The 23085-nt window shown below is 44.1% G+C and overlaps 1 protein-coding gene across 2 annotated transcripts in view; it reads left to right on the top strand.

Annotated features, from left to right (window-relative positions):
- CXADR (CXADR Ig-like cell adhesion molecule) overlaps positions 1-23085 on the top strand; it is a 63217-nt gene that overhangs the window by 6199 nt on the left and 33933 nt on the right. For both annotated transcript variants that reach the window (XM_063448414.1, XM_063448406.1), the window contains exons 2-3: positions 10015-10184; positions 12616-12817. In XM_063448414.1, coding sequence (XP_063304484.1) covers positions 10015-10184; positions 12616-12817 — 372 coding nt within the window. The remainder of the gene's footprint in view (positions 1-10014; positions 10185-12615; positions 12818-23085) is intronic.

Here is a 23085-nt window from a genome sequence, read left to right as displayed (position 1 = left end):
TTTACGGTGGTGCCTAGTAATACCTCTAGTGGCAGTCACTCAGTCCTATGTTCAGCATCTCCATGCACACTCTACATGGAGGTGCTGAATGTTCCCCATAGAGATGCCTTGATTCAATGCATCTCTATGAGGAGATGCTGACTGGTGTAGTGTGGTGTTTTGCTGCGCATGCGCAATAGCCTCCCAGTACTTTCCTATGTGAAATCATTTGATTTGCTAAGATCAAGATTGATGATCTCAGCCATGGAGCTGGGACCAGTTGTGGTGAGACAGGCACTGTGCAGGAGAGGATCTGGAAACTATAGTTTGTATTCTTGACACTATAGTGTTCCTTTAGGCACACAAGCATTTTCTTTAATGGCTTATTTTCAGAGTTACATTGAATTCTATTTTGACAGCAGAGGGGCCAGGCTTCAGTTTGACATAGAATAATGGCCCAGCACCTAAATAATCCTGCAAACTGTTACTACTACGACTGTATTGATTATAGTGCTCGACGTCACTTATTTGGAAAAACTTTGGTTTTACAATTATGGAGTAATGGGTTTTCTTTGTTCTTTATTAGGATTGCCAACAAGTAGTATAGCTGCCACCTGGATTGTGGACATTTTTATTTTTTGTTTGATTTATCCACACTCTCTTCTTCCCAGTATTTGTTTCCTGTTGGAGTGATAGTTAACCCACTGATCCCATGACATCGGTATTGAGACATCTTTTAAACAGGATAACAAATGAATCTCTATTACAGACAAATTGCATGCTGTACAAATAAGCCCAAAGAATGCTAGACACCAAGTAATGGCCATCTGGCATGAGATTATGTACAAGCTCCTCACCGTATTTTTATAAAAAGGGGACTGGCATACATGAGATGCAGTATAGCTATCAATCACAGTGTGAAAAGTGTAGATAGGACATTTTATACAAACCAACTTAAAGGAATACCTATAGCATTAGTAATACACACATGTATTCCTAACACTACCAATAGGTTGCCCCCTCCATCCCCTTACTGTATTTACATTACATCCCGCCTCTTGCTGGTTGTACCAAAGCTCAGTTTTTATGAGACAATTTTATTGAAATAGCAGAGTTTACTCTATTTCAAAACATTTAGAGTGCTTCTAATGGCTGTCATTGGTACAACCACTATGGGCATTTTAAGCTTGCAATGTAAACATTGCCTTTCCTGCAGAATGGCAATGTTTTCAATTGCAGGGTTAAATGACAAGAAGATGGCTCTCAGGTCACTTCATTGAGATGCACTAGTTTGTGTGCCTACGGTGTCCCTTTTTAAAGGAATGCGCAGTACCATTACAGCGCACTATAGTGTTTATGGTATCATGAGTCCTCTGGAATCATTGCTACTATTAAGTGTCAAACCGTTTTCAGGGTCCCTTGGGCATCCATGGTCTCTAACTCTTTTTATAGAATGCTTACAAAGTGAACCCAACACATTATACATTTCCCCCAATGTGTTCCTGAGATTTGGGACAGCTGTAAACATTGCCGAGTGGGAAATACCTGTGAGCGTATATAGTAAAGACTCTTTAACGTGGCAACCGTCTGCACGTGTTTAAAAATACGAGACAATGACATTTTGGAGATGTGCTGATCCAGTCGTCTAGTCATTATTTGGCCCTTGTCAAAGTCACTCAGATCTTTTCGCTTGTCCATTTTTCCTGCTTACAAAACACATGAAATTCAACAACTGACTGATCACTTGATGCCTTATTATCCCACCCCTTGACAGGTTCCATTTTAATAATATCAATATTATTCGCTTCTCTGTCAGTGATTTTAATGGCTGTTTTATGTATGATCTAAAGTTAAAAAAAAAAAATACAATAAATTAAAATACTCTGAAATCCTTCCTTCCTTTCTTTCCCATTTTACTCTGAGCTTTCTCTCATTTATACACTAAGATTGATTACAAACCGTAGGTCAGGGGTGCACAAAAGGTAGATCTCCAGATATTGTAGAGCTACAACTCTCATGATGCTTTGTCATTCTAAAGCATTTTAAAGGCATGCAAAACATCTTGGGAGTCGTAGTTCTAAAACATCTGGGGATCTACCTTTTGGGCACCCCTGGCAAACCTCTCTGTCAGAAGCCACCATTTATTTAATGTCTGTTCACCTCCTTTCAAACAGAAGTCACCAAAAAACCCTTTTAGCTTTATGAAGCAGTTTTGGTGTATAGATAATGCCCCTGCAGCCTCATTGCTTGATTCACTATTTAAGGGTTAAATAACTTTGTTTATACAGCTCTAGTCACATCTCCCTGCATCTGACTTGCGCCGCCTTCCTAAACACTTCCTGTAAAGAGTCATCTAATGCTTATACTTCCTTTTTTGAAAATTCTGTTTAAGTTGGCCTTTATTATCACATGCTTTGTAAACCGCTTGCTAGACACTGAAAGAGCCCTCTGTACATAAAGTTCAATTTACAGAGCAAGAGACCACATGAATTACTGACCCAATCGTGTTAACACATGTAGGGTCCCTAGTCCCCTTAAAGAAGTCTAAAGCATAACTTATTTCTAGAGCTGTGCGAAACAAAAGCCTGCATGGATCACCACATTAAGCTGTATTTGTTCTGTTGACTATAGTGCCTCTTTTTTTTTCTGATTTGGAAATGAAACCATTTTGCTTTCATGCAGGTGGTGTCAGTCACAGCAAGGGGAGGTGTGGCTGGGGTAGCATGGACAGAAACAAGTTATTTAACTCCTAAATGGCAGTGATTTGAGCAGTGAAACTTCAAAGAGAGACCTGGTCTATGCACAAAAAACTGCTTCATTAAAGGAACACTATAGGGTCAAGAATACCATCTCCCTCCCCCCCCCCCCCCCAAATACAGCTGAATCTTACCTTTATTCCAGTCTGCTGTTACTGACTCTGTCCCTGATCTGCCTCCTTGGCTGACCTCATCAGAAGTGATGATCTAAAGCCAATCACATTGCTTTCCAATTGGATTGGCTGAGATTTCCAAGGAGGCCGATCAGGGGCAGAGCCAGCACAAGCCAAACACAACCCTGGCTAATCAGCATCTCCTCCTAGAGATTCAAAAGGGACACTATAGCCAAGAAAAGAACTACAGCTTATTGTATTTGTTCTGGTGAGTATACTCTGTCCCTTCAGGCTTTTTGCAGTAAATGTTTTTTTCAGCGAAAAGGCAGTGTTTACATTTTAGGAATGTCTCCACTAGAGGTGCTTCCTTTGGTAGTGTTGCAAGTGTGACTGACATTAATGGAGACCATAAACTTTCCTTGTAGAGATGCATTGACTTGATTCTGATTGGCTTGTGCTGGTTCTGCACCTGATCTGACACACTCTGCCAATCCAATGCTTCCCTATGTGAAGGCATTGTGATTGGCTCAGAACATTTATTCTGTCAGCCAAGCAGGCAAATCAGATGCAGAACCAGCAGCAGCACACTGGAATAAAAGTAAGATTTTGCTATATTTAGGGGGATACATGTTTGTGTTACCCTATAGTGTTCCATGTAAGCTAAAGTTGTTTTGGTGACTAGTGTCCCTTTAGCAGAGCATCAAATGTGAAGTTCTGTGCTACTAGCCAGGCCTAAAAAGCTTTACACCTATATGTAATTTGCTTGTAGGTTTTTAAGGACCCTGAAGGCATAGCAGTACAGCTTACCTAATAAGTGCTAACAGTATGTCAAATGAATGTTGCATTGAGCACAGTTAAATCTTATTTTTGTTATATGCTAATAATGCATATGCTTCAAATGTTAAATGGATCCTATAGTGCCAGGAATACAAAGCTGTTTTCCTGGCACTATAGGGTTAATAGGTCCCCCCCCCCCCCCCCTCCCTTGTGCCCCCACTCCCATAGGGCTGGAGGTCCATGAGGAGGGCAGACTTAGAGCTGTAATGTAAACATTGCAGTTCTCTGGAACTGCAGTGTTTTACATTGCAGCACTAAGTGCAAAAGGGTCACAGCACCCAGACCACTTCAATGAGCTGAAGTGGTCTGGGTGCCTACAGTGTCCCTTTAATATTTTTTTCGATCCAAAAGTGCTTGGTAATGAAGGGGTTAACAATATATCCTGATTGCGGTACAATTTCATTAGTTAAATCTAAAACTGCAAACAAATGAATTTGAACGAAACTGTGTAAATGTGGCCCTGCTTGAGTTTACAATCTAGTGGATGTACACTTAAGCTGGTGCTCAGATTGTTGGCGCGGTGTGATCGCATGGCATTGTTTTTCATTGTTCTGTTGCTTGTTACTAATCTCTGGAGAGCGAGGTCAGCACTGCACTTGTTGCTAAGAAACATGGAGGAGACAAATGGAACATGACTCTGGGAATTACTGCAATCCGACTCTGTTCCTCTTAGTGGCAATGTGAACAGGTCTGTTGAAAAACTAAGCATTTTTTTTTCTTTTTTTAAAATGTAATATTTTTGTAGTGCATTGAAACAATACATACAGGCCTTAGGTGCCCCAACAGCAGTCCTCAGGCTTAGCACATGCGGTACAATTGGGGTAGTTGCAGGAACATGCACAATTTTTAATATCTTGAACATCTTAATGGTTATATCGATTTAATGCCAAAAATGATAAATAGGTGTGTGTGTGTGTGTGTATATATGTTAACATCTGTAGCCTGTTGCTGTTCGCTAGATTGGCAATACGAGTTGGTTACTAAAATAGACAATAACATAGGTTTAGCTAAACTTGTCATGCATCAGGCTTATCGGGTACAGGTAACTCTGGAAGTAATATTGTGTAGAATTTAGCTGGCTACCCTATGGATTATCAGTTGTCCGGCTTGATTTTGGGGAAAGTATTACTGAAAGAGTGCCAACTTGTTTACCTCTTTTCCTTTCGTGTCATGGTTCCAAGCAGGCTACTCTTATGCATATAGATTACTGTAGTCTGGAGCTGCAGTGTGACAGCAATAGTGAAACATTAGTAATTAACGTATTTTTCGCTCCATAATATGCACCTTTTCCCCCTCTTATGGAGCGAATTTGAAGCTTTACTTACCTGTCTTGTAGCGTTGGCCGGCAGCACCGGGCGCACCGCGGTACAGGAACTTCAGTTTCGGGTTCCGGTTTCCGGCGGGACTGAAAGGAAGTGCGCACTCAGTGTGCACACTTCCTTTCTGTCCCGCCGGATACCGGAACCTGAAATTGAAGTTCCAGTACCGCGGTGCGTGCTGTAAGGCGAGCCCACGCTACAAGACAGGTAAGTAATTATGGGACAAGGGGAGGGGGACAGTATGGGACAGGAGAGAACACTATGGGAGGGGGGGGGGAGAATATGGGAGGGGGGAGGGGAGAAAAAAAATATTCTGAACAAACTGTCCCATAGTAAGAAACACTATGGGACAGTTTGTTCCGAATATTTTTTTTTCTGGGTTTCTTCCTCTAAAAACTAGGTGCGTCTTATGGTGTGGTGCGTCTTATGGAGCCAAAAATACGGTAAACAGTGTTACGTGGTAAGATGGTGACAAAACATTCTGCCCTCGAGTCTGAATAGTTCTAGACCTCTTAAGCAGCCTTGCTACAGTAGCTGCTCAATACTAGAACGATGAGCGCTCTGTGGGCTTGTGGTAGTGTCTGTTTTAACAAATGCCTTCTGAGGGGATACGGTCGGCACCTGCAGGAGGTCCTCAGGGAGCCACTGGTGCGTAGGTACTCGTGAGGGGGACCTTCTTGCCCCAGGCTGATGTGTGTTCCTGCATCTGTTGGCCACAAACTCGGTCATTGCTAGAGTCCGAGTTTCCTCCAAGTGTGGGAGTAACGGAGGGCCTGGTGATTTGCCTCTGCTTGCAGTACTTGGGCCTCCGTTGGTGTGGGTGATTCTGTCGGGTTTTCACCCGCCTGACCTTCAGCCTGGGTGGGCCCTGTAGAGTGGGGGGTAAGTGGGTATAATATTGCTGTGCCCAACGACTTCCTCTCACCTCCCGTTGCTCGTGGCTCCGCTCATCCTTAGTCTGTAGAGTGTGCTGTGCGTGCTGGGCTACTTGTTGTCGCTCCCAGAACTGTTCCCAAAAGCGGTTAAAGATCTCGTCTAGACATTTCATGGTGTCTTGGTGCAGCCTGTTGTGTGGGAGCAGACTCTGCTCGAATGTCGCTTTATCAGCCGCCATCTTGGGTGCGCCGGGCATAGGTGCGGTGTAGATTGTGTCAAAATGACCGCTCCAGACATCCAGCATGGACCGAGATATCCCCCGTCGGTCCATTGGGGTGGAGTAGGTAGGTGAGTAAACAGCGTGGTCGATGTGAGGAGAGCGGCCGCCTCTCCCTGACTCCATGACAGGTAGGCCCCATTCTGTGCTTGCGGGTACCCGGTTATTGTTTGTTGCAATTTTGGTATCGATCGAGTCTCCCGGGTGTCCCAGTCTTGGTTGTCACTTTCCAGGCGGTATACATGCCACTTTTCTGGGTTTTTTTCCCTTGACTTAGGGGTTTGCATCAGGAGCTGCTTCATAGCACGTCCATTCAGCCTGGAAGCTAGGCTCCGCCCCCAAAACTAAGCATTTTCAATTGCCTTTAGTGGGTTTTTGTTTTTGGGATATATAGTGAAGTGTAAGGTTTTGAGGCACTTTAGTGGCTAATTACTAGTTGAAACACCTCTCCCATTTCTTACGCCAGATCCTAATTTATTTGAAGCACTTCTCTCAATTCTTCTACCTTTTTTCAGAAAGGTAACTTGCCACTTGAAAGTGGATTTAACAATTTCTCTAGTAGGGTTATTCACCAAAGTGAGAATTGTCGGGAATGGCAAGTGAATTTCAAAATTGAGGGCAAGATAATTCTTTATATATTGGCCTGAAATGTGAAATTCACTTTGAATTCCCAGAAATGATCACTTTAGTGAATAATCCTGTTGATCTACTTAAAGGAACACTCTACACCATAACTACTTAATTTTATTGTGCTGTATGGAGGTCCTTTGCACTGTCTGACCCTAAGGGGTTAGACCATTTATTGTGGATGCAATCTCAAAGTGCTCATAGTGGCTTTTGTCCTCCATGCCTGTTTCTCCTCCTCTGGCTTCTATGCAGATGCCTTGGACTGGGCACCAGTAATGGGGTGAGAGTGACAACTGATGCTTTTCAACCTGTCACTGGCTTATAGAGTCAGGTTCACGAGCATGTAATCCTGACACTATATTATTATTATTTTTTTATTTTTTTTTGCACCATGCAGATCTCACAGTGACTGGCCCACACCTCGCTCTGCCTCTATGGCTGAGATAATCAAATTTGATATTTTAACCAACCCTAATGTTTTCCTATAGGAAAGCATTGGGAGCCATGCTTGGTAAAATGCCACGCTTTGCCAATTGTATCTCCTCATTGAATCAATGCATCTCTATGGAGAATGTTAAGGACCTCCATGCAGAGCCCCAGGAAGCACCTCAAGTGGAAAGGAAGTGTTTAATTAAAAAGCCTGCAAATGCATGATATAGACACCAGCACTAATCTATTAAGCTGTATTTGTTCTGTTGACTATATAGTGTCCCTTTAAGGACATTGTTGTTTATTTTTTGTATGGTTTTGACCATACAAAGTGTTAATCTTGACTCCATAACCACTACACCTTGCTGTAGAAGTTGTCAGTCAAACTTTTTTTTTTTTTTAATGGTTTGGCCCTAATGTTTACCCTATTTAGACATTGACTGAATGAGAATTTCAGCTGAGACTCGCAACCAGTTCAAACAAGGTGTGAAATTGATAGCATTCATGTAGTAGTATTAATATCCACGGGCCGGGCCGCCGAGCTGAGTGGTCGCAGGACAGCTCGGCTCCTGCAAACAGCGGCACATATAGCCTATAACACCGGATTCCGAGAGAAATTACCGGCTCCAAACTGCGACCCACAAAGTAACTGGGCTACCTGAGCTGGGGTGAGGCTTGCTCACGGAGTTCCAGTCCCTCGGAGGAAGGGGCCCGCTGCATCAGACGGGACCTGTTCTGGCGGTGAGTGAAGTGGACGGCCGCCGCGACACTATCCTGCCCGACGGAGTCCGACACACGTGGACTACCTGCGGACCCGGTCCTGTTCCCCCCCCCCCCCCCTTTGGACTGGGGGGGTGATCCCGATCCAAGCCATAAAGCCACACTCGGAGGCACTGATATGCCCAAGACCCACAGCTAAGATGCGTCGTTGAGCATAGTGAGTGCAGCCATTCCCTGGCCTGGCGCATGGGACACCGTGCAACAACTGACCGATACCAGGCAATGGTCTCTGAACCCGGAGACTCCCCGGGCGCATGGCGCTCCTAAAACACGTGGATAACTGCCGAGAGGCCCGCTCACTCTTCATCTGAGCTGGGCACTCACTTGGAGGAATCCCTCCATAGCCTACCATACCCCCAGGGAGACGTTCTGCATCCGGCGGAACCCTGGGCCCACGATCCTGGAGATGGGATCAATGGCAAAAGGGCACGAATGCCTACTAAGGCCTCAGGCCGAAGACAAGCGTCCCTCGGAGGTGGAAAAGCCACAGCAACAGATCACGGAAACCGGAGCCATCAGCGCCCGCTAGAGGAATCGGTGGACTCAGGAGCCTTACAAACCACTGGCACTGTATATCCACTGGTTGGACCGCATGGTTTAACGACACCCATCTGGGCCATACCCCTCTAGGACCGCTCTGTGCTGAACTGATGAGATCTCAACCCATACAAGTTTTGGGGCTGTGCAAGACATGCTTGACGTGGACTCTAACCAATATGGCCTCACATGATGAGTATTATTATTAACCTAGCATATTGTGTTTTGTATTTTTTCACGGATGGTAGTTTGCGCGGGCAACGCTAGCGCTAGGCACCGGGGGTGTGAATTGCTATGTCCTCTGCTAACAGCCTGATGCAGCCACCGGGAGGGCCAGACCATATATACGCTTTACACGTCAGACACTGACCCAGACTGCATATAACAGGACACACCACTCCAGCACAGCCCACACAGTTCAGCTTATCTGCCCCTATGACCACTATGGCGCCGTGCCGCCTAACTCACACATGCGCACCCAGTACCGACATAACTGAGCCACGAGTAACTGACAACGACGGACAAGCAGCAGAGCCACAGTGCGAACAACGAGAACAGCCAGTCTACAACTATACCTACGATCTAACACTGACACCACTATCCAACTCACAATCCACATGCCAGACGCAGACCTGATACCTTATGCAGACGTGCATTACCTTTTCGACTACTTGACCTGAACAAGCGATGCATCCGAGTGAATCCACGTTAATAATTTCGACTTGCCACAATTTACACATGCCGAGCTATCTAGACACAGCGATAGAAATATATATGCAAGCAGATAGACCTGTGCATACGTATTAATGTTGAAAGCTACTGCAAACATACGACTACCTGCTAATGTATTATCCATTCCTGCTTTATGCTCAGTCTACGTTAAACGACTTACAAATTAATATAAAAAATGAGGCATTGATAACCTGGAAATTTAACCAACGGTGTTATCGCTATATCAACCCTACTCTGTGAAAATCCTTGCATTTCCCTTTCGTTTTTCTGTACCCTTCACACGTGCCTTAATAAAAGAAAGATTGACAAAAAATAAATAAAAAATATCCACATTAACAAAGAGAGAACCTTTCCAAGGGGTGATTGGGGGACTTCGCCTGGAAACACCTGGCACCATAACCACTAGATCCCCCCCCCCCCCCCCACACTGTTTCACAGTAATGGGTAAAACTACATCAGAACAGTTTGGCACCTGGTTCTGTTGGGGTCCACATTTTTCTGGTTTGCGCTTATATGCTCACAACTATGGTGTCAGGAATACATATAATCTACACCCAGCCATCAATCCTCCTTTTATTTTTAAAACTTTTTTTTAGATGCCATAAAATGTTTCTGTATGTGAGCGGTTCATCGCATTGGTAGCAACTTTGGTAGAAATGCATTTGTGACTTTTGAATTCACGTATGTGGTTAACCCAATGCATAAACTAGGAGTGTGTACTAAATTTTTATTTTTTTCCTTTCCTTACTCAGGTTCAGTAATAGCCTTAGATTTGGTTCCCACCGATCAGAAAAAGATAGAAAAACCTGAAGGTGATCGAGTAACATTAGATTGTAAATTTACTGTTGGGCCTTTAGATGTTGGATCCCTGGATATTGACTGGGCATTAGTGGCCGCAGATACTCAGCAAGAAGATCAACAGGTATGTACCAAATAACTAATTCATAGATTGTGTTTTTTTTATTTTTTTCACTTCATATTTTTCTGAGGTTTTAGTCCTCTGGCTGATATGGTTCTCAAAAACAGCTGTCTTTCTTGATACGATTTTTCTACTTGGGTTGATCAAAAATTTGCATATTTTCTCATGCTTGCTGTTATATATACTCGCAGACCCCCTAGGTTTCTCCTTTTTAATATTACACTTTTGTGTTTTTCACTTTACCCTTTTTTCCTTTTTCACTATTATGTTAGAAATGCCCGTTAAATACTAATAAAAGTTTTATATTTAATTTTTTTGTTTCTTCCCAATTAGAAGTGGGTTATAAATGTTATATGTGGGTAATCGAACCTTTTTTTGAGAATTTTTACCCATACATAGTCTTTTGACTTGGGACCCCCTTTTTTCAAAGAAAGATTTGTTATTCTTTTTTCAATTTTTGGCTTTTTTCTAGGTTAAGCCCATATTACCCATTTAGTCCACTCTTGACTCTGGGGTCAGGTTTTTCTTGCCCCTCTGTTTTTCTGTATATCTATACTTGTTTGTTTAATTTAAACTTTTTCACATAAGCACAACATTTTAAACTCTCTTCTATCCTCATCCTTCATGATTTAAATGCTGTCTTTGACACTGTTGTCTGTCCATCCAAGCCTTCTCTTCACCTGGTACAGCCCCTTACCTGGCTCTCATCCTGCCTTTCCGATCTATCATATCAAGTTTTCTTCAACAATACATCCACTCTGCGGGTCCCTCTTCTTAGTGGTATTCCGCAGGGTTCAGTTGTTGGACCTTTCTATTTCTCCCTTTATATGGCACATCTGTCAAACCTCATCTTTACACATTGCTTCAATGCAGATTTCTTTCCAGTTAACATCCCAATCTTCTCTTTCCCTTCCTTTAATCTGATCTTGCCTCTCTGACTTTCGAGGATATTCACATTTTCTGCAAATGAATCCTGCCAAAACCCAAACTCCAGTCTTCATTTTCCTCCTCTCACCATCTCCCTTGTAACTCCAGGGTCATCTTGAACTCAATACTATTTGAAAAACACCTAGCCACTGTTACTTCTGTCTGCAAAAATAGAAAAAATGAGGGCAGCGCAAACAATTGCAAATGTGCACACCAAGTGCTACAAAAAGCTTTATTTTCAAGGACATAAGGTACAAATGTTTCGGGTTATCCCCTTTATCAACGCATGTTAAAGGGGATACCCTGAAACGTTTGTACCTTATGTCCTTGAAAATAAAGCTTTTGGTAGCACTTGGTGTGCACATTTGCAATTGTTTGCACTGCCCTCATTATTTTATTTTTTATTTTCTTCTAATTTTGTGGATTACTTTACCCTACTTGGAGCTGCAGATGGAGGTGTCAGCAGCACAATTGGAAAAGTTTTATATTTTGATTTTTTCTCTGGGTACTGCTGTAACCCTTACCTCAGCTGTATACGGGCTACTTCTGTCTGCGTTTCCACCTATTTAGCATTCAGAAAATCTGCCTGACCTTTTCTTCTGCAAAACTCCTTATCCACTCCCTCGTCCTCACTAAATTTGATTTCTGTAACTCCTTTCTAGTTGGTCTTCCAGAACACTTCATTACCATGCTTCAACAAATTCAAAATGCTTCTGTCCACATACTTGTTAACATGTCCCAACCATGTCTTCAAAACCACAATTGACTTCCGGTAGACTATATTTCTCCCTTCAAATGTCTTGCCCATGTGTTCAAATCCCTCCATAACCTATCCTCCCCTTACTCTACACTCGTAATTGTCCCCTCCACTCCCTCAATACCACCGCTTACCCAGCCACCCCACCCATGCACTCCCACACTATTTATCTTTATTCCTTTTGGCCCCTTCCACTGGAACAAGCTCAGTCACCTCTTTCAACTTGCGCAAGCCTGACGCGTTCCCAGTCACTTCCTAACCAAATCCCTCACATGTCCATCATAGTTGAACATATCCGAATGTATCACTTTCCCATTACTCCCTGAACTTGAACCTCCCAGATGCATTTCTTCCATTCCAATTCTTTGATTGCTTAAAATGACTCCTTATAATGGCACAATACATTTGTTACCACATTGTTTTATCCCCACAACTTTTTGTACAATTCCCCTATAGTTTGTAAGCTCATGTCATCGTTCTCTTTTTGTTTCATTATGTCTTAACCCCTTAAGGACCAGACATCTGGAATAAAAGGGAGTCTTGACATGTTACACATGTCATGTGTCCTTAAGGGGTTAATAGTTATCTCTGTATAATTACTAATGTTTTTGCATACACTGTAAACCACTTTAAATAAGAGCGCTCTATAAAAACAGTTACAAAAAATTAAACACCACTTTTTAATTGTTGGTAATGACTATAACAGGTTTTGCCATTTCTGTTTTCTTACACATGGTTTTTGTCTTCTAGATAATTATGTTCAGCGGAGGGATGCCATATGTAATATATGATGGGCTAAAAAACAGAGTACATTTTAATTCCACCGATCCCGCAAATGGTGATGCATCCATAGACATTATTAATTTAAAGTCTAGTGATACCGGTACTTATCAATGCAAAGTGAAGAAAGCTCCTGGTGTGCAAAGTAGAAAAATTGTTCTTTCTGTATTTCGTAAGTACTTACCTAATTTAACCTTGGCAAGCTTGTTATCTATTTGAATTGATGGCTAAAATGTTTTTATACAAATTATGCTTATAAAACAGGAAAAGGTGTAGTGCCTGAAGTGTCCTTTACGGAATATATGTAATAACAAACAAAAAGGACTGATAGTGTAGTAAGTTAAAAACTTCTTGATAGAGTAAGGAAAATTAAAAATTGTACACTCATTATCCCCTGCCTATATTTTTTTTTTTTTGTGGTAAAAATTCTTGAAGTTTTGCTTGTTGCGATGGGTATCCTCTTAAAAAATACAAGTGATTAAATAAAAATGTATATAGTGCAGTATGTTGAGGTAATTAGCAGGGGTAGGTGTGTAAATTGGTGTACACTAACATATTATGGAGACTAACTATTGACTCCAGAAGCAATGCGTGAAATGGTATGATCCCCACTCTAGGATATAGGTGATGTGGAAAATTCTCGGTGGGTATATAAAAGAGAAATAAAAATACACAGTAGTGCGTACCATAAATTTAGAGCGTAAAGCACAGTAAAAGTAATAAAAACCTACTTGCATGCTTCAGAGCAAAATGAGGTTTGCTCAATCCAGTTAGCTTTGGTGGTATTATCCCCACCAAGGATATATAGGTCAGGATTCTACAGCAGCAGATCAGGTCCAATAAAGTACTTTTATTTATTTTTAAAAACTATAAAATCCAAGATAAAATAATTATAGAAAACAGTATAACTATACACTTAACGAATTTCACTATGGATGGTATAAGTGTTTTATTCAGCAGATGTAGCTTCAAGTTTAAATTAAAAAAATGTCTTGCTCTACAGATCAGTGGTAGAGGAGCACTTTTGATTTGTTGTGGATGTGCAACTCGTCGTCTTTTATGATGAATTAATGTAAACCTGTAGCCCCAGTAGCAGAATGGTTGAGAAACTAACAAATCTGCTGTAGAACATCACCTTACAGCAGTGGTAGTCAACCCTTTTCTACCTACCGCCCACTAATGCATCTTTTTGGTTGAAAAAATTTAATTACCGCCCACCAGTTTTCGCGCTAATGCGGAATATTTTTAAGAAAGGAGGGTGTTTAAAAAAAAAAACAAAAAAAAAAACCAATGTACGTACATTTATCTTTTTATTTCTACTTAATGCTGGTTTATAAGGTTTTTAACTTTATAAAGTTTAATGAGAAAACAATAAACTAAATTGAAATTACCTTTACTAGTGATTAATGAGATCTTTGAGGTTGATGCTGCGAGACTAAATATTTGATATCTGGTTCGATTTTCGTAAGGAACAAACGAAGGTCTCTTTCAGTGATATTCAGACGACTGTTTGCGCATAATATGATTTCTCATTTGTGCGTCAGCTCATCTCCTCTCCCTCCTCAATTCCCCTCCCCACCTTTTTTTCACCCTTTTTTCTATTTTTTAACCTTCCTTATAGCAATGCCCAGTAGGAAGGCTGAGCTAGGTAGCCCACTTACTATAGTCCACTAGAACAGACAGGCACACATACAAGGCACACATACACGACACACATACACAAACAACACACACACAAGAAACACGTACAGACACATACACACACAAAGACACAGACAGGTACACATACACACACAAGACACATACATACATACATACAGACAGACAGGCACACACAGACAGGCGCACACACAGACAGGCGCACACACACAGACAGGCGCGCACACACAGACAGGCGCGCACGCACAGACAGGCGCGCACGCACAGACAGGCGCGCACGCACAGACAGGCGCGCACGCACAGACAGGCGCACGCACAGACAGGCGCACGCACAGACAGGCGCACGCACAGACAGGCGCACGCACAGACAGGCGCACGCACAGACAGGCGCACGCACAGACAGGCGCACGCACAGACAGGCGCACGCACAGACAGGCGCACGCACAGACAGGCGCACGCACAGACAGGCGCACGCACAGACAGGCGCACGCACAGACAGGCGCACGCACAGACAGGCGCACGCACAGACAGGCGCACGCACAGACAGGCGCACGCACAGACAGGCGCACGCACAGACAGGCGCACGCACAGACAGGCGCACGCACAGACAGGCGCACGCACAGACAGGCGCACGCACAGACAGGCGCACGCACAGACAGGCGCACGCACAGACAGGCGCACGCACAGACAGGCGCACGCACAGACAGGCGCACGCACAGACAGGCGCACGCACAGACAGGCGCACGCACAGACAGGCGCACGCACAGACAGGCGCACGCACAGACAGGCGCACGCACAGACGGGCGCACGCACAGACGGGCGCACGCACAGACGGGCGCACGCACAGACGGGCGCACGCACAGACGGGCGCACGCACAGACGGGCGCACGCACAGACGGGCGCACGCACAGACGGGCGCACGCACAGACGGGCGCACGCACAGACGGGCGCACGCACAGACGGGCGCACGCACAGACGGGCGCACGCACAGACGGGCGCACGCACAGACGGGCGCACGCACAGACGGGCGCACGCACAGACGGGCGCACGCACAGACGGGCGCACGCACAGACGGGCGCACGCACAGACGGGCGCACGCACAGACGGGCGCACGCACAGACGGGCGCACGCACAGACGGGCGCACGCACAGACGGGCGCACGCACAGACGGGCGCACGCACAGACGGGCGCACGCACAGACGGGCGCACGCACAGACGGGCGCACGCACAGACGGGCGCACGCACAGACGGGCGCACGCACAGACGGGCGCACGCACAGACGGGCGCACGCACAGACGGGCGCACGCACAGACGGGCGCACGCACAGACGGGCGCACGCACAGACGGGCGCACGCACAGACGGGCGCACGCACAGACGGGCGCACGCACAGACGGGCGCACGCACAGACGGGCGCACGCACAGGCGCGCGCACGCACAGGCGGGCGCACGCACAGGCGGGCGCACGCACAGGCGGGCGCACGCACAGGCGCGCGCACGCACAGGCGCGCGCACGCACAGGCGCGCGCACGCACAGGCGCGCGCACGCACAGGCGCACAGGCGCACGCACAGGCGCACGCACAGGCGCACAGGCGCACGCACAGGCGCACAGGCGCACGCACAGGCGCACAGGCGCACGCACAGGCGCACAGGCGCACGCACAGGCGCACAGGCGCACGCACAGACGCACAGGCGCACGCACAGACGCACAGGCGCACGCACAGACGCACAGGCGCACGCACAGACGCACAGGCGCACGCACAGACGCACAGGCGCACGCACAGACGCACAGGCGCACGCACAGACGCACAGGCGCACGCACAGACGCACAGGCGCACGCACAGACGCACAGGCGCACGCACAGACGCACAGGCGCACGCACAGGCGCACGCACAGGCGCACGCACAGACGCACGCACAGGCGCACGCACAGACGCACGCACAGGCGCACGCACAGACGCACGCACAGGCGCACGCACAGACGCACGCACAGACGCACGCACAGACGCACGCACAGACGCACGCACAGACGCACGCACAGACGCACGCACAGACGCACGCACAGACGCACGCACAGACGCACGCACAGACGCACGCACAGACGCACGCACAGACGCACGCACAGACGCACGCACAGACGCACGCACAGACGCACGCACAGACGCACGCACAGACGCACGCACAGACGCACGCACAGACGCACGCACAGACGCACGCACAGACGCACGCACAGACGCACGCACAGACGCACGCACAGACGCACGCACAGACGCACGCACAGACGCACGCACAGACGCACGCACAGACGCACGCACAGACGCACGCACAGACGCACGCACAGACGCACGCACAGACGCACGCACAGACGCACGCACAGACGCACGCACAGACGCACGCACAGACGCACGCACAGACGCACGCACAGACGCACGCACAGACGCACGCACAGACGCACGCACAGACGCACGCACAGACGCACGCACAGACGCACGCACAGACGCACGCACAGACGCACGCACACAAGACATACCTACAAAGACACATACAAAGACAAGACACACCTACATACAGACTTACACATACACACAAGACATACCTACAAAGACACATACAAAGACAAGACACACCTACATACAGACTTACACATACACACAAGACATACCTACAAAGACACATACAAAGACAAGACACACCTACATACAGACTTACACATACACACAAGACATACCTACAAAGACACATACAAAGACAAGACACACCTACATACAGACTTACACATACACACAAGACATACCTACAAAGACACATACAAAGACAAGACACACCTACATACAGACTTACACATACACACAAGACATACCTACAAAGACACATACAAAGACAAGACACACCTACATACAGACTTACACATACACACAAGACACACCTACATACAGACTTACACATACACACAAGACATACCTACAAAGACACATACAAAGACAAGACACACCTACATACAGACTTACACATACACACAAGACATACCTACAAAGACACATACAAAGACAAGACACACCTACATACAGACTTACACATACACACAAGACATACCTACAAAGACACATACAAAGACAAGACACACCTACATACAGACTTACACATACACACAAGACATACCTACAAAGACACATACAAAGACAAGACACACCTACATACAGACTTACACATACACACAAGACATACCTACAAAGACACATACAAAGACAAGACACACCTACATACAGACTTACACATACACACAAGACATACCTACAAAGACACATACAAAGACAAGACACACCTACATACAGACTTACACATACACACAAGACATACCTACAAAGACACATACAAAGACAAGACACACCTACATACAGACTTACACATACACACAAGACATACCTACAAAGACACATACAAAGACAAGACACACCTACATACAGACTTACACATACACACAAGACATACCTACAAAGACACATACAAAGACAAGACACACCTACATACAGACTTACACATACACACAAGACATACCTACAAAGACACATACAAAGACAAGACACACCTACATACAGACTTACACATACACACAAGACATACCTACAAAGACACATACAAAGACAAGACACACCTACATACAGACTTACACATACACACAAGACATACCTACAAAGACACATACAAAGACAAGACACACCTACATACAGACTTACACATACACACAAGACATACCTACAAAGACACATACAAAGACAAGACACACCTACATACAGACTTACACATACACACAAGACATACCTACAAAGACACATACAAAGACAAGACACACCTACATACAGACTTACACATACACACAAGACATACCTACAAAGACACATACAAAGACAAGACACACCTACATACAGACTTACACATACACACAAGACATACCTACAAAGACACATACAAAGACAAGACACACCTACATACAGACTTACACATACACACAAGACATACCTACAAAGACACATACAAAGACAAGACACACCTACATACAGACTTACACATACACACAAGACATACCTACAAAGACACATACAAAGACAAGACACACCTACATACAGACTTACACATACACACAAGACATACCTACAAAGACACATACAAAGACAAGACACACCTACATACAGACTTACACATACACACAAGACATACCTACAAAGACACATACAAAGACAAGACACACCTACATACAGACTTACACATACACACAAGACATACCTACAAAGACACATACAAAGACAAGACACACCTACATACAGACTTACACATACACACAAGACATACCTACAAAGACACATACAAAGACAAGACACACCTACATACAGACTTACACATACACACAAGACATACCTACAAAGACACATACAAAGACAAGACACACCTACATACAGACTTACACACACACACAAGACATACCTACAAAGACACATACAAAGACAAGACACACCTACATACAGACTTACACACACACACAAGACATACCTACAAAGACACATACAAAGACAAGACACACCTACATACAGACTTACACACACACACAAGACATACCTACAAAGACACATACAAAGACAAGACACACCTACATACAGACTTACACACACACACAAGACATACCTACAAAGACACATACAAAGACAAGACACACCTACATACAGACTTACACACACACACAAGACATACCTACAAAGACACATACAAAGACAAGACACACCTACATACAGACTTACACACACACACAAGACATACCTACAAAGACACATACAAAGACAAGACACACCTACATACAGACTTACACACACACACAAGACATACCTACAAAGACACATACAAAGACAAGACACACCTACATACAGACTTACACACACACACAAGACATACCTACAAAGACACATACAAAGACAAGACACACCTACATACAGACTTACACACACACACAAGACATACCTACAAAGACACATACAAAGACAAGACACACCTACATACAGACTTACACACACACACAAGACATACCTACAAAGACACATACAAAGACAAGACACACCTACATACAGACTTACACACACACACAAGACATACCTACAAAGACACATACAAAGACAAGACACACCTACATACAGACTTACACACACACACAAGACATACCTACAAAGACACATACAAAGACAAGACACACCTACATACAGACTTACACACACACACAAGACATACCTACAAAGACACATACAAAGACAAGACACACCTACATACAGACTTACACACACACACAAGACATACCTACAAAGACACATACAAAGACAAGACACACCTACATACAGACTTACACACACACACAAGACATACCTACAAAGACACATACAAAGACAAGACACACCTACATACAGACTTACACACACACACAAGACATACCTACAAAGACACATACAAAGACAAGACACACCTACATACAGACTTACACACACACACAAGACATACCTACAAAGACACATACAAAGACAAGACACACCTACATACAGACTTACACACACACACAAGACATACCTACAAAGACACATACAAAGACAAGACACACCTACATACAGACTTACACACACACACAAGACATACCTACAAAGACACATACAAAGACAAGACACACCTACATACAGACTTACACACACACACAAGACATACCTACAAAGACACATACAAAGACAAGACACACCTACATACAGACTTACACACACACACAAGACATACCTACAAAGACACATACAAAGACAAGACACACCTACATACAGACTTACACACACACACAAGACATACCTACAAAGACACATACAAAGACAAGACACACCTACATACAGACTTACACACACACACAAGACATACCTACAAAGACACATACAAAGACAAGACACACCTACATACAGACTTACACACACACACAAGACATACCTACAAAGACACATACAAAGACAAGACACACCTACATACAGACTTACACACACACACAAGACATACCTACAAAGACACATACAAAGACAAGACACACCTACATACAGACTTACACACACACACAAGACATACCTACAAAGACACATACAAAGACAAGACACACCTACATACAGACTTACACACACACACAAGACATACCTACAAAGACACATACAAAGACAAGACACACCTACATACAGACTTACACACACACACAAGACATACCTACAAAGACACATACAAAGACAAGACACACCTACATACAGACTTACACACACACACAAGACATACCTACAAAGACACATACAAAGACAAGACACACCTACATACAGACTTACACACACACACAAGACATACCTACAAAGACACATACAAAGACAAGACACACCTACATACAGACTTACACACACACACAAGACATACCTACAAAGACACATACAAAGACAAGACACACCTACATACAGACTTACACACACACACAAGACATACCTACAAAGACACATACAAAGACAAGACACACCTACATACAGACTTACACACACACACAAGACATACCTACAAAGACACATACAAAGACAAGACACACCTACATACAGACTTACACACACACACAAGACATACCTACAAAGACACATACAAAGACAAGACACACCTACATACAGACTTACACACACACACAAGACATACCTACAAAGACACATACAAAGACAAGACACACCTACATACAGACTTACACACACACACAAGACATACCTACAAAGACACATACAAAGACAAGACACACCTACATACAGACTTACACACACACACAAGACATACCTACAAAGACACATACAAAGACAAGACACACCTACATACAGACTTACACACACACACAAGACATACCTACAAAGACACATACAAAGACAAGACACACCTACATACAGACTTACACACACACACAAGACATACCTACAAAGACACATACAAAGACAAGACACACCTACATACAGACTTACACACACACACAAGACATACCTACAAAGACACATACAAAGACAAGACACACCTACATACAGACTTACACACACACACAAGACATACCTACAAAGACACATACAAAGACAAGACACACCTACATACAGACTTACACACACACACAAGACATACCTACAAAGACACATACAAAGACAAGACACACCTACATACAGACTTACACACACACACAAGACATACCTACAAAGACACATACAAAGACAAGACACACCTACATACAGACTTACACACACACACAAGACATACCTACAAAGACACATACAAAGACAAGACACACCTACATACAGACTTACACACACACACAAGACATACCTACAAAGACACATACAAAGACAAGACACACCTACATACAGACTTACACACACACACAAGACATACCTACAAAGACACATACAAAGACAAGACACACCTACATACAGACTTACACACACACACAAGACATACCTACAAAGACACATACAAAGACAAGACACACCTACATACAGACTTACACACACACACAAGACATACCTACAAAGACACATACAAAGACAAGACACACCTACATACAGACTTACACACACACACAAGACATACCTACAAAGACACATACAAAGACAAGACACACCTACATACAGACTTACACACACACACAAGACATACCTACAAAGACACATACAAAGACAAGACACACCTACATACAGACTTACACACACACACAAGACATACCTACAAAGACACATACAAAGACAAGACACACCTACATACAGACTTACACACACACACAAGACATACCTACAAAGACACATACAAAGACAAGACACACCTACATACAGACTTACACACACACACAAGACATACCTACAAAGACACATACAAAGACAAGACACACCTACATACAGACTTACACACACACACAAGACATACCTACAAAGACACATACAAAGACAAGACACACCTACATACAGACTTACACACACACACAAGACATACCTACAAAGACACATACAAAGACAAGACACACCTACATACAGACTTACACACACACACAAGACATACCTACAAAGACACATACAAAGACAAGACACACCTACATACAGACTTACACACACACACAAGACATACCTACAAAGACACATACAAAGACAAGACACACCTACATACAGACTTACACACACACACAAGACATACCTACAAAGACACATACAAAGACAAGACACACCTACATACAGACTTACACACACACACAAGACATACCTACAAAGACACATACAAAGACAAGACACACCTACATACAGACTTACACACACACACAAGACATACCTACAAAGACACATACAAAGACAAGACACACCTACATACAGACTTACACACACACACAAGACATACCTACAAAGACACATACAAAGACAAGACACACCTACATACAGACTTACACACACACACAAGACATACCTACAAAGACACATACAAAGACAAGACACACCTACATACAGACTTACACACACACACAAGACATACCTACAAAGACACATACAAAGACAAGACACACCTACATACAGACTTACACACACACACAAGACATACCTACAAAGACACATACAAAGACAAGACACACCTACATACAGACTTACACACACACACAAGACATACCTACAAAGACACATACAAAGACAAGACACACCTACATACAGACTTACACACACACACAAGACATACCTACAAAGACACAT

This window comes from Pelobates fuscus, chromosome 1 (genome assembly GCF_036172605.1).
Source record: "Pelobates fuscus isolate aPelFus1 chromosome 1, aPelFus1.pri, whole genome shotgun sequence".
Lineage (NCBI taxonomy): Eukaryota > Metazoa > Chordata > Amphibia > Anura > Pelobatidae > Pelobates > Pelobates fuscus.
Note: the sequence above shows the minus strand (reverse complement) of the source record. Positions and strands in the feature narration are given on the sequence as shown.